The sequence below is a fragment of the Cucurbita pepo genome, chromosome LG04, assembly GCF_002806865.2.
Source record: "Cucurbita pepo subsp. pepo cultivar mu-cu-16 chromosome LG04, ASM280686v2, whole genome shotgun sequence".
Lineage (NCBI taxonomy): Eukaryota > Viridiplantae > Streptophyta > Magnoliopsida > Cucurbitales > Cucurbitaceae > Cucurbita > Cucurbita pepo.
In genome coordinates, this window is record NC_036641.1 from 7,705,409 (window position 1) to 7,730,842 (window position 25,434).

Below are 25,434 nucleotides of genomic sequence, written 5' to 3' on the forward strand. Positions count from 1 at the left end.
TGGCCTCCATGGAGGCGATCAAAGTTCGGCAAGGCTGGCGAGCTAATGCCATTGCTAGTTTTTCTCCGTCATTGGCACATTCCTGTACCGATTGGCCTTGTTTGCTGATAGAGTTACTGTCACAAGCTGCTGAAATTGATCATTTTCAGGTAAACATATTGAACATAGTTTGAATGCTGATGTAGTTTAATCAATATCAGTGACTGAATAAGGAGAAAAGATGAAAGGGAGATGAATTGCATGCTATTACTCCAAGTTCGTCCACCTCTTCATTTGTCTAGTATCTACACTAGGCATAGAAATGAGAATTGTTTTACAAATGAATTAACCTTGCCTAATATTTTAGGTTGTTGGTGTTGATGAAAAATTTGGTAGAGATTAGTGGTAGTTTAATGTGATATTGTGATTCTAATATGAAAGTTCTGCACTATCATTTCCTGGTGCTTAATGATCAAAACAAAATTTTAAGGAGTGGAGCAACCTCTATCTGATAACTTGAGCGTTTGAGATTTATGGTACTTGGACAGGGCAAGGAAGCTAATGAATGGATTGGTTTTAGAAGATAGTTTAGGCTTTGGTGCACCTTGGAGGCATGCTCCTCAGAGCGATAATCCATGTTCGTAACTGCCTAAGCCCGCCCCTAGCAGATATTGTCTGCATTGGCCCGTTACGTATCGTCGTCAGCCTCACAGTTTTAAAATCCGTGTGCTTGGGAGAGGTTTTCACACCTTTATAAAGAATGCTTCGTTCCCCTCTCCGACCAACGTGGGATCTCACAATGCTTGATCTTGGACTGGGCAAAGATTCAGCTGATGGATTTTGTGTATGCGGAATTTGGGGTAAGTGTTTTCGGACAGAAATTGTTTATTGTAAAATGCTTCCTATTGTGTTACTGACCCTCAATTTATAGTGCTTCAGAGAATAGGCTTTTGCGTCTTAGCAGTTGTAGAATTACTCTAATTCATTTTTCTTTACTTCCGTTTCTTTATTCAACCATTGTAAACATTTAAAAGTTAGTTTCTTATGTTCTTGTTTTAAAACTTTATGGATTAAAACAATTTCAATGTGTTAGTCCCCTGATTAGTTTGTCATTAGTTCCGTTCGGGAGGGTGTATATATTTGTTTTGAGATTAGCTGTTAAGGTTGTTGAGTATCTTGTTTGTGAGTCGGAATCTAGCCATTCAGGTCGGGATCCTTGCCTGGAAGTAGTCTCTTCGATTTGTCTGTGTTTACAATGATTCTTCAAAAGTTATTGAGTAAACCAGAGTTACTCACCGACTTGGTTTCCTATGGTGATATATTGATGTAACTAACCAAATTACATTGGGATAGGATTCACAAACATTCTTTGCTTTGGCCCGTTACACATCGCCATCAGTCTCACGGTTTTAAAACGCGTCTGCTAGGGAAAGGTTTCCACACTCTTACAAGGAATATTTTGTTCCCCCTCCAACCGATGTGGGATTTCACAATCCACCCCCCTTGGGGGCCAGCGTCCTCGCTGGCACACCACTTGGTGCCTGGCTCTGATACCATTTGTAACAGCCAAAGTCCGCCACTAGTAGATATTGTTCGCTTTGGCTCGTTACGTATCATCTTCAGCCTCACGGTTTTAAAACGCGTCTACTAGGGAGAGGTTTCCACACCCTTGTAAGGAATACTTCGTTTACCTCTCCAACCAATGTGGGATCTCACATACATGTTATCCTATGGCTGATATCTAGCTCTAATCACATTGAAGGAACACACCCTTTTTTCCCCATGTGATCTTTCTCGCCTTATGAAGGTCAGTTTGGTTTATGCTCAACTAGATTCATCCTTCATGCGGCCAATATCTAGAGGGATTCAAAGATGTCTAGTGCGCGATGGTAAGTGAACCTTCTTATTTAACATACCAAAGTGAGAATCAATAATATGAACCTTCTTATCTAACCTCATTGTACGAACACATTTTTTTGTGGTTCGCCTTTTTAGCGTTGGAGTTTCTTACAGCCATTTTTTTTTTCTTTTTTGGGGGGTTTGGAATAGCGTTCATCGACACACTGTCATTTACAGCTGATATGTATAGTGTATAGGTGTGTACACATTGTTTACCCATCTATGATCATACGTTCAATTTGAACACACTCCTTTGACTTGGTTGTCTCTTATTCATGATGATGGAATTTGAATTGTATGCATATGGGATACAAAAGTCTTGCCTACTTCTAGAATCCTCTATGGTTTTTCACTTGCTCTCTCACGTGGAAATGGAACTGTTAATAATGTGGAGGATTAGTTACTATATTGCATAGGATTTTATTACTCGAACTTTACTATCTGGGAACACTGTTTACTCATTAATTCTGAGTTTCTTGTTGGCATACAGGGGCGGGTGGATTTAGGAACGTGACTCAATAATTTCAATATAAGGTCAGAGCTTCCTTGATTTTGCGTATGACATGTGATCGTTCTCTGTTCATGTGAGATCTTGCATCAGTTGGAGAGGAGAACAAAACATTCTTTATAAGAATGTGGAAACCTCTCCCTAACAAACGCGTTTTAAAAACCGTGAGACTGACAACGATATGTAATGGTCAAAACAGACAATATTTACTAGCGGTGGACTTGGGCTGTTACAAATGGTATCAGAGCCGGACACCGAATGGTGTGCCAGCGAGGACACTGGACCCCCAAAGGAAGTGGATTGTGAGATCCCACATCAGTTGGAGAGGAAAACGAAGTCTTCCTTATAAGGGTGTGGAAACCTCTCTCTAACAGATACGTTTTAAAAACCGTGAGACTGATGACGATATGTAACGGGCCAAAGCGTACAATATCTACTAATGATGTGGACTGTTAGAATTCATAAAAATAGGATTACTTGAAAGAAAGTGTGAATAGCTTTTCTAGGGTCACTGTTCACTTTTATTTCATTATGGCCAATTTAAATTTTTGTGGACAAAATGTGGGTTGGAAACCCTCAAATTTAGTAGGAAGGAGAAGAAACGTGCCGGATTTATTGGCTTTTGCCTTCTTTATCTTTGAATCAACTCTAGCCGTAAAGAAGCAAAAAAATTTGCCATAATTATGGGTTTAGAAGCTAGCTTGCTCAATGCCCTCATTTAAGAACAAAATGGCCTTCATTCATCTTCCCTAAGATGCTAAGAGCTCCTTAAGGCAGAAGAGTAGCACATTAGTTTGGAGTATTTCAATATGACAATTTCAAATTGTGTGAGATCCCACATCAGTTGGAGAGAGGAACGAAACATTCCTTATAAGGATATAAAAATCTCTATCTAGCAGATGCGTTATAAAACTTTGAGAGGAATCCCACAACGGAAAGCCCAAAGGCGATAATATTTGCTAGCAGTGAGCTTGAACTGTTATAAATGGTATCAGAGTCAGACACTGGGTGGTGTGCTAACGAGGACGCTGGCCCCCGAGGGGGTGGATTGTGAGATCTCACGTAGGTTGGAGAAGGGAACGAAACATTACTTATAAGGGTATAAAAACCTATCTAGTAAACACGTTTTAAAACCTTGAGAGAAAGCCCATAGGGGAAAGTTCAAAGAGGACAATATTTGCTAGCTGTGAGCTTGAAATGTTACAAATGGTATCAAAGCCAAACACTGGACGGTGTGCTAGCGAGAACGCTAAGCCCCCCAGGGGGTGGATTGTGAGATCTCACATAGGTTGGAAAAGAGAATGAAACATTTCTTATAAGGAGTGAACCTCTCCATAGCAGACGTGTTTTAAAACCATGAGGTTGACAACGATTCGTAGACAACATCTGTTAGCGATAAGCTTGGACTATTACAAATTCACATAGACTATCATGTTCTTTTCTATACAAGTATATATTGTGATGTTCAAATAGAACCCTTTATGTCTAAAACGTATGACTTCAAGATTCTTTTCCCAAAAGTAGATTTGCGTTTGAAAGGGTTAAAGCCAGAAATGGTAGATGATGAGATCCCCACACAACACTCTCATGTGTGAACTACCCCCATAGATTATTTCGTATTAACAATCATTTTCATAAAGTATTTCTTTTGCTGAGTTGAGATACTTGAGATTATACTGTTCGGGATGGTGGGTTGTTGAAGAAAACTATGCACTACAAATTTATAACGATACATCATTTGTATTTATTATAGGCTCACAAGAGTAAATGGTGCATTCTCACCAAACAGGTTATAGCTTGAATGGCGCCATAGGTCTACGTTTTCCCGCTCACACAGTGACAAATCAAACAACGGGTCCCCTTTTCCATATAGATCGAGAGCGACCCCTTCACGTTTATTGCTTTACTATATCTCTTCATTGCCTGCTGCGGCTCCCCCCTCCACTCCAATGCCAGCCACAAAGTTTTTGATCAATCAGCTCATTCAATCTAACTAGAGAAACTTTCTTTAGAGCCAAACTTTTCAGATATGGAAATGGAATGAATGGACAGGGTATTGCCCGTCATTCTGCTTCCCAGTTTCTCTCTTCTACACCACCACTCAGCCATGGCAGACATGAAATCCTGTTCCTGAAGGTCTACGGAACCCTTAAGAATTGGTTAGTAAGATCATTCACTCTTTCACAAAACCCACTTTTTCTTTCCTGATTTAGCTTCTTCTTTGGTCTGAAAAAGCACATTTTGAGGCATTCTTCTTTCTGGGTATTTCTGGATTGTTATCTTGTCTAACACCTGATACCATTTAGGATTCATTTTACTAGAACTCCTCTGTGGGTCTTTTTCGTGTCAATCCAGCAATTTGGAGAGGAAATGGAGCGGCCAAATCGAGGGCAGAGATGGGCCAATTTGAAGCAACGGCTAGGACTGATGAAGGGGATGGGGTGCTGTGGAGGTTCATGGAGTTCAACATCGTCAACTTTGACGATGATTGATGGTATAGGTTTAAGCCGCCATGGAAGTAGCCGCAGCCATAGAGACGATGGGACTCGGAGCTCTGCAGCTTCCGGGATGAACTTGGCGATGGCTCTGGCGGCTGAGAGAAACTTGACCGAGGAAGGAGGCCCCACCGTCGGCAATGTGAAATCACTGATGAGATTATTTGAAGAAATAGACGGTGGGGATTGGAAGACGAGAAGAAAGGAGAGTGAGAACAACGGTGATTGGTTGTGCTGCGTGTGCATGGAGAGGAGTAAAGGTGCTGCCTTTATTCCCTGTGGACACACCTTTTGTAGGGTATGTTCTAGGGAACTATGGCTCAACGGAGGCACCTGTCCTATTTGCAGCCGTTCGATCATTGAGATTCTTGATATTTTTTAAGATAGAAGAAAATTCATTTTCGTTCTCCTAAATTATTGTCTTCACGTGATCTTTGTGTTTTTATATGAAATAATGGAAGAATGGATAAGGCAGCTGATTTTTGGTTTGCACAACCTCTCAAGCAGACATCCTTGCTTGACTTATGTTTTGAATAATTAAGGGGAGGAAGATATGAAATACTTGCACGAAACTTCTATTTGCGGTGGAACTTATCATGATTGCACTACTAGCTTAGCAAGCAATGCATTCATGGCGTGATCCGAAGGGTAGAGGTGTTCGTGGATTAGATTGGGACGAGTTTGAACATCTTTAGACTCAATCCGATTGTTCGGGTTCTAATTTTTTCAACCCAATCAACTATAAGTTTTTTTTATTTGAGTTGGTTTAAATTGTTTGAGTTATTTATCAAGTTTAGTAAGTATGAGTCACTTGTGATGAAGTGAATTCGCGTCAAGAAAGGGGAGAAGGGGAGAAGGGTTTGGGATGAATGAATGTATGGATGTCGACCGATGGAGATGAAGCTAAGCAAGAGCCATTGTTGGGCACTAATGATGAAAATAAGACCCACCAAGAAGCATGGGTGTGGACCCTAGTTGCTTAGGGTTGTATTGGCATGCTAAGAAGGTAGGATCCATGCATGACTCGAGACCTACGACGACTGATGAATACTTGTTGTCGGGCCAAATCTAGTGACCTAAATAAGTTTACACATAGATTGTTTAAGAACTAAGCTCTCAAGACAGAACAATCTTATTGAACTCAAAAGTTATCACGAGATAAGAGGATCGAGCCTATGAAGAAAAAAAAATTTAAACCCTAAATTGTTGGGCTTTAGGCCTCACATGTGATCCCTAATAGAGACACTAAATAAACCCTAAATTATGACCAAATTGTAAGGTCACATGTTGGTTTCTTTTACTCCTACTCTAACAAGAGCTAGAGTAGGTGTTTCAAGCCATGTTGATCGGTACCACTTGTAAAGTTATTCTCATCCCGAATTTTCTTGATAGGCTTTTCATTATTCTCGGATGGATGGAAGCTTGAAGCTTGAAGCTTGGTCGAGGGCTCTCGATTCACATCATAGATACTTGTTAGAAACTTTTAAAAAAATACTCAGCGATTAAATACATAGTTTGACTTAAAATTGATAAGAGGTGTTTGACTCAAGCATTGGATCTGTATAATGTGAGATTAAGAAACCAGTCTCGATTTATATTTTATGTGAGATCCCACATCGGTTGGAGGTGAGAACGAGCTCTCTCTAACAGATGCATTTTAAAACCGTGAGTCTGACGACGATACGTAACGAGCCAAACTAGACCATATATGCTAACGGTGAACTAGAGTTGTTACATTTTTGTTTGTTTACGCTACATCATCAGAAACCAAACGTTTCTTGTGAACTAGAACAATTCTCATATGTCAATTTAGGTGATTATCTCACAAATCTTGCTACTTATGAAAGCAAGTAAAAAGAACCATATCTTATTAGGATTTTAAAGTGGAGAAATGAGATAAAGATATGAACATATTTTGGTGGGCAATCCTAATATGATTTGCTTTGTTATGGGACATTTCAACTGCAACTTTTACAACTTCGCAAAAGATGGACAGAGGTATGTATTTAGACATATTCGAACGTTTTAACGATCCTATCATGCTCATATTTTTTTAGGTCCTTTTAGCTTTCGGATCAGCTACCGGTTGTCGTCTTGATAAGTTATTCCCTCATCAATTAGCTAACCAACCGCGAGCTATTCACTTATGATGCTTTGGTAAAATTTTCGTCTTTAATCGTATCATTGTTCTCAATCTTCTAAAATTTTCAAGTTCGGTAAATTTTCACCAACATATTTGATTATGCTTTGAAGTTTTCAAACTCATTAAATTAATCTCTTCAAAGTAAACCCGACCCCGCCAAAGTTATTGTAATCATATAGCGGAGAAAATTCGTTGAAAATGATGAAAAGTGAATATACGAGATTTTTTTTATCATCATTTGAATCACGTTTCTAAGATCAGGGTTTCATTCTACGAAGATTTTTTGTTTTGAGAAATTCTTGAATTGGTTTGCATTTGATATGAATAGACATTACCTCCAAGTTGGGTCCTTTTAAGTGGTGATTGAAAGGTTCAAAGTATAGCAAAGACATGCCATCCCACCATACCATACAAAGGCCTTCACCTAAAAGCTGATACATCTTCACAACTCTTTTCTTCTTTTTGTGGATGGAGTAGGTTCCTTATTTTCAAAAGACAACATCATCACACCCTTTATTTATATCACATTTTTCGGTAAAACATATTTTCGGTCCCTCGATTTTAAATTTACCCTTCAAAAATGTTTCGTTCCCCTTTCAATCAACGTGGGGATCTCATAATAACGAAGCATTCTTTGTAAGGGTGTAGAAATCTCTCCCTAGCAAACAACCGAGCCAAAACGAACAATATTTGCTAGTGATGGCCTCAGGCTGTTATAAATGGTATCAGAGCTAGCAAGGATGTTGGGTCTCAAGGGGGAGATTGTGAGATCCTACATCGGTTGGGAAGGGAAACAAAACATTCCTTATAGGGATGTAGAAACATCTCCTTAACTGACCAAAACCCGATACAGCAGATGACAATTGTACCATTAAATATAGTCGAGTAGTATTTAAAAGACAATTGTGTATGAATAAAATAGAGAAATAATGTATAGATATTGAAAGAGCCATGTTTGTTGCAGCCATGTATAGCCAAACAAGTTTGATATAGAAATGGATATGAAGGATGAGCCGCCATTAGAAACCAAAATGACTTGATAATATATTCAATTTCATTTACCAAACTAAGAAGCATTCGAATCTTTGAATGTCAATGATGATATCAATTTAATTACAAGATACATTTCATTCTTCCAAACTATATATTATAATCAAAAATCACATTTACCACCTGCTAATCAACCTACCACTTTGTTCTTAAATGAAATTTTTGAATTTCAATTCCATTAACAATATGCTATTTGTCATTATCAATATCAAAGCTATTTTGTTTTTGGTTTATTGGAATCACCTAAAAATTCTCAACTAAATCATACTTTATAATTTAAGATAAGAACCAAAATTAAATAATTAAATAATTTCAATTCAACGGGAACCAAACATTCCTTATAAAGCTGTGAAAATCTTCCCTTAACAGACACGTTTTAAAATCGTGAGGTTGACAACGATAAATAACCGATCAAAACGGACAATATCTGAGTAGTGGATTTAGGCTGATATATCAAACATTTTTTTACGCCTACACATTATTCTCAAAATTAATTTGAGTGTATTTTTTGAAATATGTTATTTAATTACCATTTGAGCTTATCTAATGGGTCATTCTGTCTCATAGGTAATAAAAAAAAAACGTCACACAACATTGAAAGTTTAAAAATTTATTACAGAATTTTTAAAGTTTAGAGACTAAATAGATACAAAACAGTAAGTTCGTGGTCGGTTATACTATTTTTAAAATTTAGAAACCAAATAGATATAAATTTAAACGTTTAGAGACGAACAAAATCTCGAAGGAAAAAGAAAAAATTTGAAGCAAAAGTTTGAGAGATAATGTTTAGAAAAGTGTAGATGGTATCTAAGGGTTGTAGGGACTTGACATGAATGAGTGCCATGCGTGATGACGAGTTTCGCACTTAGAGACCTTATGGGCGTGGCCCAGCTGCCACCCCATACATAACTTAACTGCATTAGCTTTGCATGTCAATCACAAAAGCCGATCCGATCGAAGCTAAAATCAAGGTTATAATGCGACTATAATTCAACTAGTTAAGATATATATATTCTAGTGTCTACAATTTGAATTATTTACTCCTCCAAGATGTTCGTCTTTCTTAATCTTGAAAAGGTGACCCGTCGAATACGAGAGTCTTTTAACATGTTTACAAAGACCTATAGCTTATTAAAGAATGAGGGTTTGGGTTGCTCGAAGGACGGCCGATCCCATTAATCATACAACTAGGAGGGATTTCATCGGGATAGGCATATGACAATTACAGGTCAATAATTCCATCACATCAAAATAATAGTTTAACTAGCTTTTCAAAGCAAACTTGCTATCTAAGTCCTCTCTTTCCACGCATGGGATATTCTATTCCACGGTGATAAAAATCATAGCTTCAAGACAATCCACAGGTACTCCACGGAGCGCTCGGGATTGTTTTATTTGTGTTTCGTGTGAGAGAATTGAGGAAGAAGGTGGTGATGATGTTGGATTGTGTATGAAACCATTTAAGATGCAGAGTAAGTTGAGTGTTGAATTACACGTTTGAGAAGAAAGTTTAGGTATTTTAGGTAAATTTTGAAGTGAGAAGAGACGTTTGGTATTGATAAGTGGAATAGGAAGGATGTGATTTGAGACTCCAAAATCATCACCAGAAACAAAAACAGGTTAAAAAGAAAAATCAAGTAAAATTTGGTGAGACCCACACCAAAAATTAAAAATTAAAAAAAAACGAGTCAACACGTTCTTTAATTATAACAACGATTTCTAAATTCATCGCTTTCGGTTTCTTAATAAAGTTGGTCAATGTTCAAAATCAAATTATATCTCACTTATTCTTACTCGTTTTTTCAAACTAGGGTTGAGTAAAAATTCACTAAAAAATTTTGTTGAAAAAAATGGATCGAACTTTCCACCCGGGTAAAGAAAATTCCCTTAATTCAAGCAAATGTCGGCTAACATGTAGTACAAAGTTTGGAATAACTTGTTAGTAGCATAAGTCGGTAAAGCTGATGTGGAATGAACGTTCTTGTTATACATCAGTGTACGTCATTTGAATCTCGATTCTCTTATTTGACACGCAACATTTCGAGTAAGGAAAGTTATAATAGGTCGGTGGGTTTTGAAGAGAATATCGAAAGGTAAATAAGAGAAACGAGATAGTGGTGTTGTGAAAGAAGGGGTGAATGGAAGGAAGTGAGAAGGGATTATTAGGGTGTGGGATTGGTAGCCACAAAATGGCTCCAAGTTTGGTCTAACATGAAGAGATGATAAAGCCATCAAAGTGGGTCCAACCCTGACCAAAGAGGAAATTCAATCTTCAATAACCTACCTCTTCCCACATACATGCATGGGAATTCATGGGCCCTTTTTTTTTTTTTTTTTTTTTTTTTTTTTNCAATTTCTTCCCACTTTCCAAATTCTTAAATCCAAAACAATTTCCCCTATAAATACCATCCATTTTCTCTTCATCCACCATAACCAAAATCCCAACAGAGCTCATTCAAGCTTTTTGTATCTGCAAAAAATGGCCATTTTTCCTGTCATCAACTTGGAGAATATCAATGGAGATGGTAGAGCTAAGATCTTGGAGCAAGTTGAAGATGCCTGCCAAAATTGGGGATTCTTTGAGGTGATTCATAGATTACGATTTTTTTTTTTACGATGATTTGAACGTGTGACCGTTTAGAGAAAGTAGAGATGTCTTGACCGGACAAGATCTTGGTTTGGTTTGTTGTTCTTTGTTTTGGTTGTGTTTGTAATGGGTTGGAGTTGGTTTTTGCAGCTGGTGAACCATGGGATCTCACATGAGTTTTTGGACACTGTGGAGAAGATGACAAAGGATCATTACAAGAAATGTATGGAACAGAGGTTTAAGGAGGCTGTGGCTAGCAAGGGGTTGGAGGCTGCTCAGGATGAAGTTAAGGATATGGACTGGGAAAGCACGTTCTTCTTGCGTCATCTCCCCGAGTCGAACATCGCTGAGATGTCTGAACTCGACGAGGAGTACAAGTATGATGATATTGTTTACTTTGAGCATAAAATTTGTATGATTATGTTATATACGCTTTCTATAACGCTGCATGTAAATGATTTATAGGGAAATTATGAAGGAATTTGCTAAGAAGATAGAGAATCTTTCAGAGGAGTTATTGGATCTTCTATGTGAGAATCTTGGGTTGGAAAAGGGGTATTTGAAGAAGGTTTTCCATGGATCAAAAGGTCCTACATTTGGGACAAAGGTGAGTAACTACCCGCCGTGTCCGAAGCCGGATTTGATCAAGGGTCTCCGAGCTCATACCGACGCTGGTGGCATCATCCTCCTCTTCCAAGATGACAAGGTCAGCGGCCTGCAACTCCTAAAAGACGGTAATTGGATCGACGTGCCACCGATGCGCCACGCCATTGTTGTAAACCTTGGAGACCAACTTGAGGTAGGTGGTAGGTCACAACAATATGGTATAAAGTGAAGAAGGAAGGAAGGATAGATTTTAATGTTTCTAAATTTGCAGGTGATCACAAATGGAAGATACAAAAGTGTGATGCATAGAGTGATGACTCAGACAAGCGGGGGTGGTCGAATGTCGTTAGCTTCGTTTTACAATCCGGGGAGCGACGCCGTGATCTTCCCGGCGCCGTCGCTGATAGAGAAAGAGGGTGAGGGTGAGGAGAAGAAGGAAGTGTATCCCAAGTTTGTGTTTGAAGATTACATGAAGCTGTATTTGGGAGTGAAGTTTGAGGCGAAGGAGCCAAGATTTGAAGCCATGAAAGCCAATGCTAATTTGGGTCCAATGGCAACAGCATAGAAGAAGAAAAGGAAAGAAAGAAAGACCCACTTTTTTAACAATAAATATTTAAAGGGGTTGTGCTTATGTTGCCTTTTAAAGTGGGTTAAGTGAGTCATTCAATCTCTAGCCTATTGTTATTATTTTAATCAAAAGTTAGAAAAGAATATCTGTTTGGTCCCTTAATTCTCTTTATAATTAAATTCTCTTTCCGTTTGTTTCGGTTGTTGCGCAATAACTAGAGCACAGTGAAATTCTATATTAGTCGGAGAGGAGAACCAAACATTCCTTATAAGGTGCGGAAACCTCTCCCTAGTAAAACCGTGAAAATGACGGTGACACATAACGGGCCAAAGTGGACAATACCTCCTAATAGTGAGTTTGAACTGTCACAAATGATATCAAAATTAGACATTGGGTGGTGTGCCAACGAGAACGCTAGTCCCAATGGAAGTGGATTGTGAGATCTCACATTGGTTGGAGAGTGAAACGAAACATTCCTTATAAGGTGTGAAAACCTCTCCCTAGTAGACACGTTTTAAAACTATGAATCTAACCATATTGGGCCGACTAACGAAAGTGTTATGAGAGAACTAGAACATCCAACCGTGCAAGACGGGTAAATCATAATCAAGTAAAGAAAGTGTTAAAGAAAGAACTAGTAGATTGAAGTTTTCATTAAATAAGGAAATGTGAACAAATAAGCATAATGGGTACGTTTTCTTTTGAAGATGCTTAAAATGGAAGCACTTTAAAGGAAGCTAAAAGGAAAGCTAAAAAAGGACTGAATGAACCTTCTTAAAATCTAAACACATAAATGAGTTGGGTGGGTGAATCCCAGAGAATCCCTTATGGATTTATAACCATAAATATAGTTTGAGAACAGTAAAAATATACAACTATAAGGGAGGGTAATAACTTTGAAAGAGATGTGAGGCATGTTCTTCCACTAATGATCGTCCTCAAAATAGGCATACAAGACAATTTATCTTTTGGAACAAGAAAATGAAGATGGCAGATACTTCAAGCCAGAAACATCGAATAGTTCAATGAACCTCTGATCTGAAACTCTTGCCTTGGCAGCGGCAAACCGCTGATACTCATAAAAGACTGAGGATAGGCACCATTTCTGCAGCTTTCTAAAGCATCCCACAACACAACCAGTTCGGTGCTGAAGAGTGAGATACAAGTTAAACTAATTAGAAACTCAATATGAGCACTAGCATGGTAGAAGCTCACGGGTTTAGTTTCAAACCTTCCCTCGTTTGCAATGGATTAGAACTGGGCGATTCCTCACATCTGCATGGTGGAAAAAGGAATGCCCAAATGAACACAAATCCAAACTATAAAACTTTAACATCTACTAATTCAGCCTCATAAAAGATGTGAGATGTGAAGAATGGTAGGTACCGAGAATAATTTTAAGTGCTTCACGAATTGTGTTGTCTGGAATGTTCACAAAAGGCTCCTGTATTTAGTTTCAACAACGAAGTGATCAGCGTTCTTTTAGAGTGCTATCATCTGTTTGTAGCTACTATAATTGCTACCACATGGTTGCTACTATAATTGCTACCACATGGTTGAGTCTAAATTTATGTTAGGTATTCAAATTTCGGTTAGAGACCATTACTCTCAAGTTCCAACTCTTTGATTAAGGCATATGATCTCAATCAAAAGATTAGAAGTTCAAATCCTTCGCCCCACTTGTGAGAGTATTAAAAATTAGCATTGGCATGACACTAAAACAAGCAAGGAATGGTGAACACGCCCTCTTGACTTCTTAAGTTGTGAGATCCCACATCGGTTGGAGAAGGGAACGAAACATTCCTTATAAAGGTGTGGAAGCCTCTTCCTAGAAGATGTGTTTTAAAAACCTTGAGGGGAAACTTGAAAAGGAAAACCCAAAGAGGAAAATAGTTGCTAGCAGTGAACTTTGGCTGTTACAAATGGTATTAGAGCCAGACACCGAGCGGTGTGCCAACAAGGACGCTGACCCCTAAGGGGGTGGATTGTGAGATCTCACATCGGTTGGAGAAGGGACAAAGCATTCCTTATAAGAGTATGGAAACCTCTCCCTAGAAGATGCGTTTTAAAAACCTTGGGGGGAAACCCGGAAGGGAAAGCCCAAAGAAGACAATATCGGTTAGTGGTGGTTAGTGGTGGCTTGGGCTGATTCCAAAATGTCAAGTTTTCCATGGGTTTTGCCAACAATAAACCTTCAGTTGACATTCGGTATATGTAAGGAAAACAAAGCAACTTCATCCTATTTCTCAATCAAATGAACATGGGAAGAGCTTTAGATGCAATGGGGAAGTTCAAATGGAAGTCTAACGCCCCTTCCCTCGTGCTACCCCCACATTTAAAGAAAGAAAACGTGAAGATATCACTTCATGATCAAGGTTGTTCATTGAAAGAAATACTTCGTCAAAACATCTAGTAATCACCCCATGACTAGTAGCTCAATGCCATAAGAATCATACAACCAGCTCTCCTATCTCTCTGCTCTTATTCTTCCCCTTTTTGTGTGTGTTAATACGTCTTAATGATGGTCATTATGTTCAATTGATTTTCAACAGGCCAGAAAGTTGTTGAGAGTAGTTTCAGAGATATCTGGAATAGCACTAGTCAGATCAAATTTCATACCAAATAGTATATTTGATCAGCTCTCATATCCAAATTCCTCATAAACTAAAGAATCAAGTTTACATATGCATCAAACTTGTCTGAACCAGCCAACACAATTTACACAAGCTAAATTTTGTGAGCTAAATCCCCAAAAACAGTTTATCATGAACGTGGAAACAGTGGAAGCAGTTAAAACTAAGATGCAAATTCCTCTTAAATGTCCTTTGGAATGCAAACCAATATATGGCTCAAAGATCATGGAATGACTATATTCAGCGGGAGCCTCAACATCAAATGCTTGCATATTTACTCTTTTCCTTGTATGCAAATTTACCAAGAAACTTGGTTGAAGTAGCCAAGTGGGTTCTAACGATCTCTTTGGTAAGTTCATATGCATACAAGGCATGCCAAGATGAACTTTGCATAGCGATAATTGACATATATCATCAATTGAGAGCTTAGAAGTTCGAATATCCGACCAGTAAATGATGTTTAACTCGAAAGAAAAATATGCATACAAAGCATAATCACAAAAATCACCTTACAAGTAGCTTCCCCTCAAAATTGGGAATTGTCTAAAACTATCTCCCAATAATGATGCTTCGGTGAAGTAAAACTTTGAAAAATTAACTTGCAAAATGGAAACAAGAGAACAAACCTTAGTACCTTCAATCCCGAGTTGAAACAATCGAATTCCATTCGACTTGAGAAAATCCATGCTCGCCTCAGGATATGGCTCAGGACAAAGACATCTAAAATATACGTTAAAAAGCAATCAGTTCATATTCAATCATCGATTATCAAACAAAACATTACAACTAAGAATACAAAATCAAGAACAGACGAACAACGAAAGTAAACTAAAACCGAGCCAGTAGAAAACTCTTACATAATCGAACGAAGGCCTAAGGTCTGCAAGAAGTAGAAGTTGGAAGAGTCGGGGAAGCCGGAGCGGAAAATGCCATTGTCAACGACGGCGAAGTTCAGGGGAGGGACGAAAAGGTCATCGCCGGCATTCTCGCAGTCGGCTCCATTGACGACAGACGTCGTGGAACGAGTAGGGTGGAGATGGTCGGAATCATCATCGGCTTCGACGGAACTGCGTGTTTGATCGAAGTGTTGGGAGTGGTGATCGAGTGGCATGACGGAGTTAAAGAAGAAGAAGAAGAAGAAGAAGGATTTGAGAAGCTGTGGGGAAGAAGATGAAGTGAAGTGAAGTGTAAAAATGGAAGAATCGGAGGAGATATTCGGGTGGCGGTGGGAATTGGGTTTACTCCGATCCCGATTCCGATTCCGACGAACACTTTAGTTTCACTTTATTCGGAAAAATATTTCGACAGTTGAAAGAAAGAGCGAATCGGTGGACCACGGGAAATTCCAGAGTTTTTTCTTTTTCTTTGACCCTATGAATTAACTCTGAAAAGACATTTATGTCCCTCCCATTGAAAAATTAACCAATCCAACCATTTTATTTAGATAATTCGTTAATTTATTTTTTATTAGTGATTATTTAAAATAATTTTTTATTAATCAAATTTTAAAGTAGTTTTTATTTATTAGGAATATTATGATTTATATTAGATACATAATTATTCTCAAATAAATGAGTTACGATAGGTTTGAAATTATATTAGTTTTGTTGTGTTTTATGTAGAATAAATTTGGTAGAAGGACGAACTTGGTGAAATAATCGGTGCATACAATTATTCTATCAATTAAAAATATATGGTCTGACATCTATCAGACTCTATGAATATTGCAGATTAGAGTAGGATAAAAATTTACGAGTCGAGAATATTTCAACGACTCTTGACTCATACACAGAACATTATTGACATTCGTTCCTCACCTGTAAAAAGAGGGATAAAGAAAGAACGCAAAGCTACCAATGAAGAAATCCGAAAAGCTTTAAAAAAAAGAGAAGGGTTTTGGTGTAGAAGAGTTGTGATGTTGGAGAATAGTGGGAAATGGAACATTCTTAGGAATATGCTGAGACAAAAAGGTGGGCGTAGGCTTAGGGTGCGAGGGCTTTGCGCCTCGTCCTTTGCTTTTGTTTAAATTATTTTTGGGGTCTTTTTCTTCTTATGGGTTTTTTTGGGATCATAGTTAAATTATATGATTCTAATTTGTCAGCTGGATTATAGTTTATATTATAATAAATGAGCTGATATATCAATATATAAATTGCTTGCCAATCAAACTTTAGGTTCACATAAAAAATTCAAAAATAATTGTTAATTATTCAAAGGGTTTACTCAATCTATAGTCCATAAAAATAAAATATAGCTAACCTATTGAAATTATTTTTGAAGATGGGAAAGTTAAATATTTGAGCCCTTATTATAATGATAATGATGATTGAAGTACGAGACTTATCACAGGAGTATTTGCTTGCAAGTCTTGTATATAGATAAAATCAATTTATTTGAAAAACATAGGACTTTTATTTTACCAAATGAGTTGGAATGTCGAGGATTGTTGGAAAAGAGTTGGTACTAAGAAATATATCTCTATTGGTATGAAGACCTTTGAAGGAAACCAAAAGAAATTGTATTAAATGTGTTGGAGTTTCTAGCATGGTATTAAATGTCGAACAAAGAAATTGTGTGACTCAAAGATGTAATCAAAAGGGACTACTTTGTTTGAAGGCTCCAGAAAAAGGAGTTGAGGTTAAATGAAGGGGAGGTGCTAGCCTTGACTTTGTTCGAAAATTAAGATTTTCAGTAGAACAATAGACCTGTTTTATAATTAAAATAAACATAATAATCTTGAAAAAAAGAAATATTGGCACTCTAATCTAACGAGCATCCTGTGCACAAAATTCAAGCTTGGAAGGTTGGTTGCTGCTATCTACTTTTCTCTACTCACCTATCTATGATCTTCTCATTGTCCTACCACCTTCTAAGTTGGTTTGCTATGGTATATATATTTGCTTCTATATTCCCGCTCTATCTACACAAAATTTCCTAAGCTAATAAAATTTACCTGAGGGGAAGAATAAACACTGCCTGCCTCAGCAGAAGAACATAGAGCCATCAACATCTTTGTGCAATCGGGGAAGCTCCAGAATCGAAACACTTCCACTTGAGGTAATGGCTCCTTGTTCTGAGGAGGTTTCAGAATGATCCTCAAACTTAATAAACTGGCTCATCTGTGCGGCAGCAAGATGCGCATAACATATCGGTGCGGCTGAAAATTGAACGGGAACGAGTTGACAGTTAGATCAAGAAAAAGGATTGAAGATTAGGCTGTGTTGAGTATTTTTCAAAGAATATATCAGGCATGACTAAATTACCTATTGAAAGTGCAGTTGTGCTCCTTTGATACCTGAAGAACATAGCAAGATCAGTAAAATGAGTTGGGCAACAGCAAATTTTATAAAGAACTGGTAAAATCAGAGTTGTATACACTTACACATAAGATAGTGAATGAATAAGATTTTGAAGATCGTCAGGAGCAAAACCTATTTCGTCGACCAGGACATGGTAGTGTGCGGGCCTTGACGTGCCCTGTTATTAATACAAGAATCAACATTCAAGATAAAGTAAAATACCTGAGCTTAGAGATCAGCTACTTGCTGCATGCTTTCACTCAAAAAGAACATCCCATAAAATGAGTAGAGCTTATCGAAATAATCAAATGCGAACATATTAGAATTACATATTACTAAAAGAACTTACAATCATTCCCGCATGAGCGCACATGTAGAAGTCATAATTTTTCGGATGTACAACTTTTGTGTCGACAACCGTTCCTAAGGAGAGAGGGAGAGAGAGAGAGTATCAACGCCACTGGAATAAGGTGACTCTAAATGAACAAATTAAAAGCCAATGATAAGAACAGACCAGGTGGAACATTTTCTGGGGCACCAGCTTGAAAAAATTTTGTATGGTGATTTTTTTGCCCTACAATAACCGTGAATTTTGGAACATTAACCTCTCCAAGATGTTGGTAAGCCTGCAGTAAAATGAAAATCTCAGAATCTGGAATTACATTGACAATTAATCCGAGGACAACCAAATTCATTAAATGTCCATGGTTAAGCTAAAGTTTCCTAATGTCGTATAGTGACTAAAATGTCATCAAGGTTCTTAGAAGTTTATAACGCAATTAATAAAAGATATCAGAGACACTTGAAGACTACAACCAATTTTTCTAATTTATCATCCATCATAATCAAGCGATCAGATCCAAAAACAAATGGCAAGATAGCCCAAAACTTGATTAAATATGAATATAGTAGATGGTTGAAGTTCAGAGGGATTAGAGAATATAGTTCTTATAGGTGTAAAGTACCTTGACTATTTGATCCAACTCGATGTTCAAAACTTGATTAAATTGAGATTCGCTAACTCCGTCTCTGAATAAAATTTAAACCTCAAGTAAGGTTGGGAGTAAAAAAAAAAAAAAAAAAAGAGGTGGATAGACATGTGATTATCAACTATCAATTTAACTACCAAGGTCCCACCTAAAGACAATGATCTGAGCTGGTTTACGGCCATTGCTCGTTCTATAGAAATCCAAAAGCAATTCCCTGCATCACAAGAGGCGAGCATTTAATTAGGAAAACTTTTACCCCTATTCCTAGAACTTGTACGATAGATATTACAAAAAAACTAAAACATAACTGTACGATAAATTTAACCAAAAAATTCCGGAGACCTTCTGAGATTTATGAATGAAAATACTAAGACATTTTAAGTTGTAAAAATAAGGTATGGTGCAACTACAACTGCAAGTGCAATATATATATTATATAATTTTTAAAACCAAGTCTTCCAGGTGGGAAATTGTTCGTTGTCAATGACAAATACCTAATGATACCATCATCATTGCCATCCTCCAGAGGCTTATATAGAGCATCAATCATTTCCAACTTAGGGGACTGCGTCCTTACAGCTGCTCTATACCTTGATATTAGTGGCCAGGATCTGGATCCAACAACCTAAGAAATCCAAAAGTAATACCAACCATCAAATGTCTAGCCAAATAAGTTAATATCACACAACAAGAAACCAAAATATTTTGTTACTTACTGCAGCAATTGATGGCACGTCTGATCGTCCAGGAGACCCATGAGACACATCCATTCCCAAGATCAACGTTGGAGTATCTTTTATCAATGGAACACAGGACGCATGCTCAATAGCCAACAATGAGTTTATACCTCCCAGCTAAAATGAAAGAAAAATAAATAAATAAGATGAACCTAGCATTAAAAAAAATCATTGGCTAAATAGGAACTGCTCAAAATTGTAACTATTACCTTAGAGTTAATCTTAAGAAGTACATTAGTAATATACTGATCATTAATTTTAGTGGGGGAAATGCACTGTGTAACAATCCCAAAGTCGCATAGACACTTCTTCTTCCAAGGTCCTTTCACAATGCAAACGAAAAGAGAGAACAAATTCTTAAGAAAATAAACTGATTAAAAGAATGAGATGAGGACAAAATGCGCAGAGTTAACAGTGCCAAAGCACATGGATGACTCTTCCAGGTTCCTTTTCCAATGTAGAAGTCTAAAATAAAACATAATGAACGCATGACCAGAATCTGAAGAAAAGAACACGCGAGGGAAAAAGAAAATCAGACCATAAATATCAGAATTTTTCTTTTCTGGGAGGACACACAGAATAAAAGATGGTGGGTTTGGCAACTTTGCCATGATCTGTTCAAACATATTCTCAACCCTGTCAACAGGGCTGGCCCTTCTAGAATGCTGGTCTTCCTCGATCAATGTAATTGGTCTTTCAATATGCTGCAAACATATGTATGTACGAGAGTCCAATAAGACAGAAATTACAGTATAAAGACTTATTTGGTCAAATTATGCATTATATGCACGTAGAAGAGCAATAGAAAAAAAAAATTATGCACCATAGTGCATGGTCTATTAAACCTACAATGCCTTTATTTCTTCCGCAATTGATAAGTTCACGTGATATGTAGCTAGTATCACAACGTGCTGAGAAATTAACCACAATCCAAGAGTCAATGCGAGTGGGATTCAGAAGTGTCTGCAAAAGGAAGGAAATGATCCGATATCAAATACAAAAAACAACCACAGGTCAGCAAAAGTCTTGCATATCTATAATATACACAAATGTATTTTAATATCCAAATTTTCCTTCATTTACATCCCTTTTATGTCTTTTTGACCATGAAACTTGAAGAGTCTAATACTCAAAAGGTACAAACCGCATAAAAAAGTGAGAAGAAAACAAAAAAAAAAAAAAAACATTTACAACGGAACAATAAAAGCATGTCAATTCAAATAAATATCATGTAAAGAGAAATCAACAAAAAGGCTAGGAAAGAGACCACCAAGAAAAAGCTTGTCTTCAAACTAATACTTCAAAATGAATTCTATGATTATATTTAATTATAATCAGTTTTAAAATTTTAAGATCATAATAATTTTCCTCAAATGCTACACTCCCTATTTTTAGTTTGTTTTTCCTTCTCCATCAAATTCACTTCTTCCTATAACATAATAACCTAATGTTCTAAGTGTGTTAACAAATTGTGAAGTAGTGTCACCTACGAAACTACATATTTGTTAATAAATAATTTATTTTATTGTAAGTATAAATTATACAAGATTTTATACATATACAAGTTTGCATTAGAGAGATAATTTTAATGTGCTAAAATAAAATGAAAATGCTATTGACAAGAAAATAAATAAAAATATCATGTGCAAAAAGACTAATATTCTAATAATAGCACGTTTTGTTCTCTAAAACTTCATATAGTTTCACACTTACCTTGTTATTAAAGTTCCATCGTCCATTACGAGGGATACAATCATCACTTCTACCAACCTTCAACTGAAAATCAAAAGTGCAATCATTTAAGACCAAACATAAGATAGTTGAAATTAGGATGACACTGAAAATCTCTCTTATCCATCAAAGGATAGGCAATTAGTCACCTTTGGAGATTCAAGTACACGACCCTCAACCTGTGTCAGTTGTTTATCAATTTTTAGCCCACACTGAGCTAGCACCGGATCCTCATCATATCGATAACTTTTCAAAGCCTGCAATAAAATCTCCCTAAATCAGTGGCTATTAACAATAAGAGTTATATGAACTCAGATTTTGAAAAAAACTCACGTCGGTGACAATTTTTATTTTTTCCTGAGGCTTCTGCCTTGATTTCTCGACCAAAGATGCTCTTTGCATTGAAGACAAAGCCTTTGTGTAGCGTTGAAGCGAAACAAGTGAGCACAACTAAAAACCCCCAAAACAAGAAAAAAAAATGTTAAAAAGTTTAAAAAATAAAATCATCATGAAAGTACAATAATAACTCTCAAGCACAACGATTGTTCAAACCTCTAAAGGTAAATAATTCGGCCGTTTAGACTTCCCAACATCTAGACATGGCAAATAAGCAGAATAAGTCAATTCAATGCCACAATGTCTGACAAAGTACTCATACACAGTAATATCAATCATCTCTCCATCTGTACTGCCGTTATTCTTCAGTTTCATGGAAAAACTAGGACAAAAGCAAGGATGAAGGTTATAATCTTTTTAGAAAAAAAGGTAGCAAAAAATTTTGTTCTAAATTCTCTCGTGCAACAATGACATACAATTGTTGGTTACACGGCTTTTCACTTAAACCAGTGATTTTAAATTCCATGTTCCGATGCCTTGCATTAACCCTCAAGTTCTTCAACATTCTTTTTGCCTGTACATTAGTAAAAATAAGAATGAAAGAGACGTTAGAGAGAAGAGAAAATAAGTCCAGCACCAAAATCAAAAACTGAATAATGTATTCGTAAGTTTTGTACCTTCACCCAGTCAATATAACGTGGTTCACGTACATTCTGATTAGCTATTAGGAAGTCGATCACTGATCCAGGTTTCAGGATCATTGTGGTAGAAACATCTGCAAAATGATATAAAGGATTCCATATTCATGATGAATGGTATATAACATACAAAATCTTACATCAATTGTAAGACATGCAAGAAAAAAAATAAATAAAACTGTTACCCATATTCAAGGATAATCCATCCTGTGCCAACCGGAAACTGGAATGGAATCCCCGTACTCCTGTTACCCCTCCTCCAATATCAGTAAAGTTCCTTGAGTCATCGTGAAAGAATGACTGCCTTACTAAAAGACATCCCCTGCAAAATCAACGAGACTGTGTCAAGACATTAGTTAACAAACAGGAAAAAATGAACATATGAGTTAGCTTAGGACACAGTAGAAGGCAATTACCGGTTTGCTGCTTGTTGCCTCAGGATAATGTCGAGCACTCTCAATGCATCCTGAGTGCCGCCATTATCTACCTCTGATCCCTTGAGGGCAGTAAAAATGGATTTCATTGGAATTTTCGTAGCAAAGCTTAGCTCAACCTTAAAAGTCTTTGACTGAAAACTATGCTTTGACCTCTTCCCAGCCCCATTTGGGCTCCCACTGCTCCTAGAGTTCCCAGATTCCCTGTAACAATAGTAACCGTGTCTGTAAGTTATAAATGAAAGAAATATAAGTATTTAGTTAATATGAAATAACACATGGACGTACGGTTTTGCATATGATCCCTCTAGCACCACTGTGAAATCAAACTTGTTTTGCGGCAGGGGGCCGATGGAATAAAGACATTTTTCTCCATCATATGCAAACCTTTTATTAGCGAGTTCAGCAGAGTAAGTTTGATAGAGTTTATCCATGAGTTTCCGTCCAATTTCCTTTCCTTCAACAGGCTTGTTATCTTCATAGCTAATTGTAACCTGAAATCCAAAAGCAGTAATAAGTACAAACATGTAGCCCAACGGACGAGTAGCAGCAACAAATAAAAGGAAGATAATAAGAAAAAACAAAATTAATGCATACACTGTATTGATAGAAAATTAAATCGGGAGCATTGACAGACACTCTAAAGTGGTTAGTGAGCAAAGGAATGCGTCTCCCTTTGCTTCCTACACCACGTCTACTCATTATGGTATATGTAGGAGGCACCGCCTTTTCTGGCTTCATAATAGGAGGTACTGGTGTCCCAGGGGGCAAAGCAACGGCTTCGCTTTCACCTTCGGAATGAGTAATGTCAACCATCCCTGAAACCAAAAGGAAAACCTGGAGCAGTGAACGCAGAGGGATTACTAACTTTAAGAGAACATAATACCTTCACAAAATATAAAAGTTGAGACCATCTTAACAACTTGACAATGCTATAACATCTCAATGTGTATAAAACGAGTCAACAGAAAACATGCTAAAACCAAAAACAAACACAATCTGCTAGCATCGCAAGTCAAACAAACTTTAGGGCATTCCAACTCAATAGAACTAGCCATCGCAGATAATCAGGCTTCATGAGTCAATATATTAGGGGGGGAAAAAAAGGCATAAAACAAACCAAAACATTAAACCAGCAAGGTACATCATGCACATGATCCAACGACTCATAACTCCAGTTGAAAAAACGAGAAGTTAAGCAGCTAAACATCAATAATCAAAGAACGAAAAACAACGTATCTTAACTCTACAAGCCAGAGAGAAACCGAAACCAACAGAGAAAAACGATCGCAGTAATTGCAGTCCTGCAATGCATGAAAGTGAACAAAACATTCTTCACATTCGGAAACAATGCAGCAAAATACACAAAGAACAAACCAATGAAACTCCTCAATTCGATCAGTACGGCTTAATACGAAGAGCAGCGACCAAAGAAAAGCGTGAAAACAAAGTCAAATTAAAAACTCGAAAGTGGAGAATGCTAATAGAAAAGACGAAACGAACAAAGATTACAGAATACACACGAAGAAGAAGAAGACGAACCTGTAGAAGCCAAGACTCCGTTTAGGGTTTCGAGAGGACAAAATTGGGGGAGAAAAAAGAGCAGAACGGCTGTTCTTCAGTTGTTTGCCGGATGTATCTTCTGAGGAAGACGAAGCCCGCGAGAGAGTCTGTGTTTATTTTGGAAGGAAAATTTTGGAGCCTTTTTTTAGTTTGTATTGCGAGTGATCGGAGGATGAATACGGGGACTGTCAAAAAGTCACATATTTATCCGTACGCTACGATTTTTATCCGCATCAGCGCCGTAAATCTGAGGGGTAACTAAACGAGTAAACGTGATGCCTTTTCAACGGATGGATTTGCTGTTCGGGTTTCAAGGTAAAAAGATTGAACGGTGGTGATTTCAGTGTTTCGTAGTCCGGATGTACGATTAGGTTTCTTCTATTCTCATACGCCAAAAGAAACTATAATTGGGTAAATTTTCGTAGGTAGAATTTTCAAATATATTCTATTTTTTAAATCTTAAATTTGGAAAGAAAAAATATTGAATTGATTAAAATCTAAATTTTTATAATTAATCAATTTTTTAGCTAGATTCCATTTAAAATAAGCTTAAAATTCTTTAAATAACATTAATTGCTTCAAAATTTTATCATATTATCGAGAAAGAAAATTCCACTCGGGTCACATCAATTGATCCATGTTCATTCATAAGATTATAATTATTGTAATTAGAGAATGCACCAGACAAGATTCTCATATATGAAAGTTTAAATTAATTTATAATAAAAATAAAGACTTACGATCATAATTTCTTCCGTAGGTCTAATCTCTAATGACTGATTCTCCGCCCCAATTCTCTAAAGAAAGGAATGGGGCGGGAGTAGAGAAGAAAAGCTTCGTCGAGATGAAGATGGAGTTATCACATCCGAATAGAGGTTTTTCATCCACTTTTCTACCCTCGTTTTCCATTTTAGAGAATCGAACGAAATTCCGAGTTTCTCCCCACCCCGTTCCATCCCTAATAACAACATATTAATTTATTTTTTTAATATAAAAAATATAAAATATGAAGATGTGAGACCTCACGTTGGTTAAAGAGTGAACGAAACATTTTTTATAAAATGTGGAAACTTCTCCATAGTAAACACGTTTTAAAACCGTAAGATAACGATGATACGTAACGAGTCAAAGCAAACAATATCTCCTCGCACTAGAGGTGGCAAAAGATTTTGATTTGTC

The 25,434-nt window shown here is 37.1% G+C and overlaps 4 protein-coding genes across 6 annotated transcripts; 2 read left to right on the plus strand and 2 right to left on the minus strand.

Moving 5' to 3' along the window:
- Nucleotides 1–48: 48 nt before the first annotated feature.
- On the plus strand, nucleotides 49–5,376 carry LOC111793648. Of its 2 annotated transcripts, XM_023675630.1 has the most exons (6): nucleotides 49–149; nucleotides 528–839; nucleotides 1,742–1,868; nucleotides 2,369–2,412; nucleotides 4,140–4,545; nucleotides 4,693–5,376. In XM_023675630.1, the coding sequence occupies exons 5-6, from the start codon at nucleotides 4,427–4,429 to the stop codon at nucleotides 5,261–5,263; spliced, it is 690 nt and encodes a 229-aa protein (XP_023531398.1). In that variant the 5' UTR covers nucleotides 49–149; nucleotides 528–839; nucleotides 1,742–1,868; nucleotides 2,369–2,412; nucleotides 4,140–4,426; the 3' UTR covers nucleotides 5,264–5,376. The 2 variants fall into 2 exon arrangements, with proteins under 2 accessions (XP_023531398.1, XP_023531397.1); XM_023675629.1 differs by lacking the exon at nucleotides 1,742–1,868.
- Nucleotides 5,377–10,484: 5,108 nt separating this feature from the next.
- Nucleotides 10,485–11,997, plus strand: LOC111792121 (1-aminocyclopropane-1-carboxylate oxidase 1). The gene is made up of 4 exons (XM_023673456.1): nucleotides 10,485–10,658; nucleotides 10,812–11,038; nucleotides 11,127–11,460; nucleotides 11,539–11,997. Exons 1-4 carry the CDS (start codon nucleotides 10,554–10,556, stop codon nucleotides 11,830–11,832), a joined length of 960 nt encoding a protein of 319 aa, XP_023529224.1. The 5' UTR covers nucleotides 10,485–10,553; the 3' UTR covers nucleotides 11,833–11,997.
- Nucleotides 11,998–12,629: 632 nt separating this feature from the next.
- LOC111793640 (probable tyrosine-protein phosphatase At1g05000) lies at nucleotides 12,630–15,813 on the minus strand. Its single transcript, XM_023675609.1, has 5 exons — nucleotides 15,326–15,813; nucleotides 15,095–15,188; nucleotides 13,222–13,279; nucleotides 13,067–13,110; nucleotides 12,630–12,982 (listed from the first exon to the last, which is right to left on the minus strand). The coding sequence occupies exons 1-5, from the start codon at nucleotides 15,577–15,579 to the stop codon at nucleotides 12,797–12,799; spliced, it is 636 nt and encodes a 211-aa protein (XP_023531377.1). The 5' UTR covers nucleotides 15,580–15,813; the 3' UTR covers nucleotides 12,630–12,796.
- Nucleotides 15,814–17,204: 1,391 nt separating this feature from the next.
- On the minus strand, nucleotides 17,205–24,417 carry LOC111793981 (protein argonaute 16-like). Of its 2 annotated transcripts, none has more exons than XM_023676074.1 (23): nucleotides 24,235–24,417; nucleotides 23,290–23,510; nucleotides 22,981–23,186; nucleotides 22,675–22,896; nucleotides 22,444–22,580; nucleotides 22,238–22,335; nucleotides 22,037–22,134; nucleotides 21,777–21,942; nucleotides 21,558–21,674; nucleotides 21,374–21,481; nucleotides 21,207–21,269; nucleotides 20,343–20,456; nucleotides 20,032–20,197; nucleotides 19,703–19,815; nucleotides 19,473–19,610; nucleotides 19,251–19,381; nucleotides 18,905–18,970; nucleotides 18,733–18,796; nucleotides 18,282–18,393; nucleotides 18,117–18,190; nucleotides 17,851–17,945; nucleotides 17,732–17,763; nucleotides 17,205–17,625 (listed from the first exon to the last, which is right to left on the minus strand). In XM_023676074.1, the coding sequence occupies exons 2-23, from the start codon at nucleotides 23,506–23,508 to the stop codon at nucleotides 17,450–17,452; spliced, it is 2,715 nt and encodes a 904-aa protein (XP_023531842.1). In that variant the 5' UTR covers nucleotides 23,509–23,510; nucleotides 24,235–24,417; the 3' UTR covers nucleotides 17,205–17,449. The 2 variants fall into 2 exon arrangements, with proteins under 2 accessions (XP_023531842.1, XP_023531841.1); XM_023676073.1 differs by having other exon boundaries at nucleotides 23,290–23,529.
- Nucleotides 24,418–25,434: the final 1,017 nt, after the last annotated feature.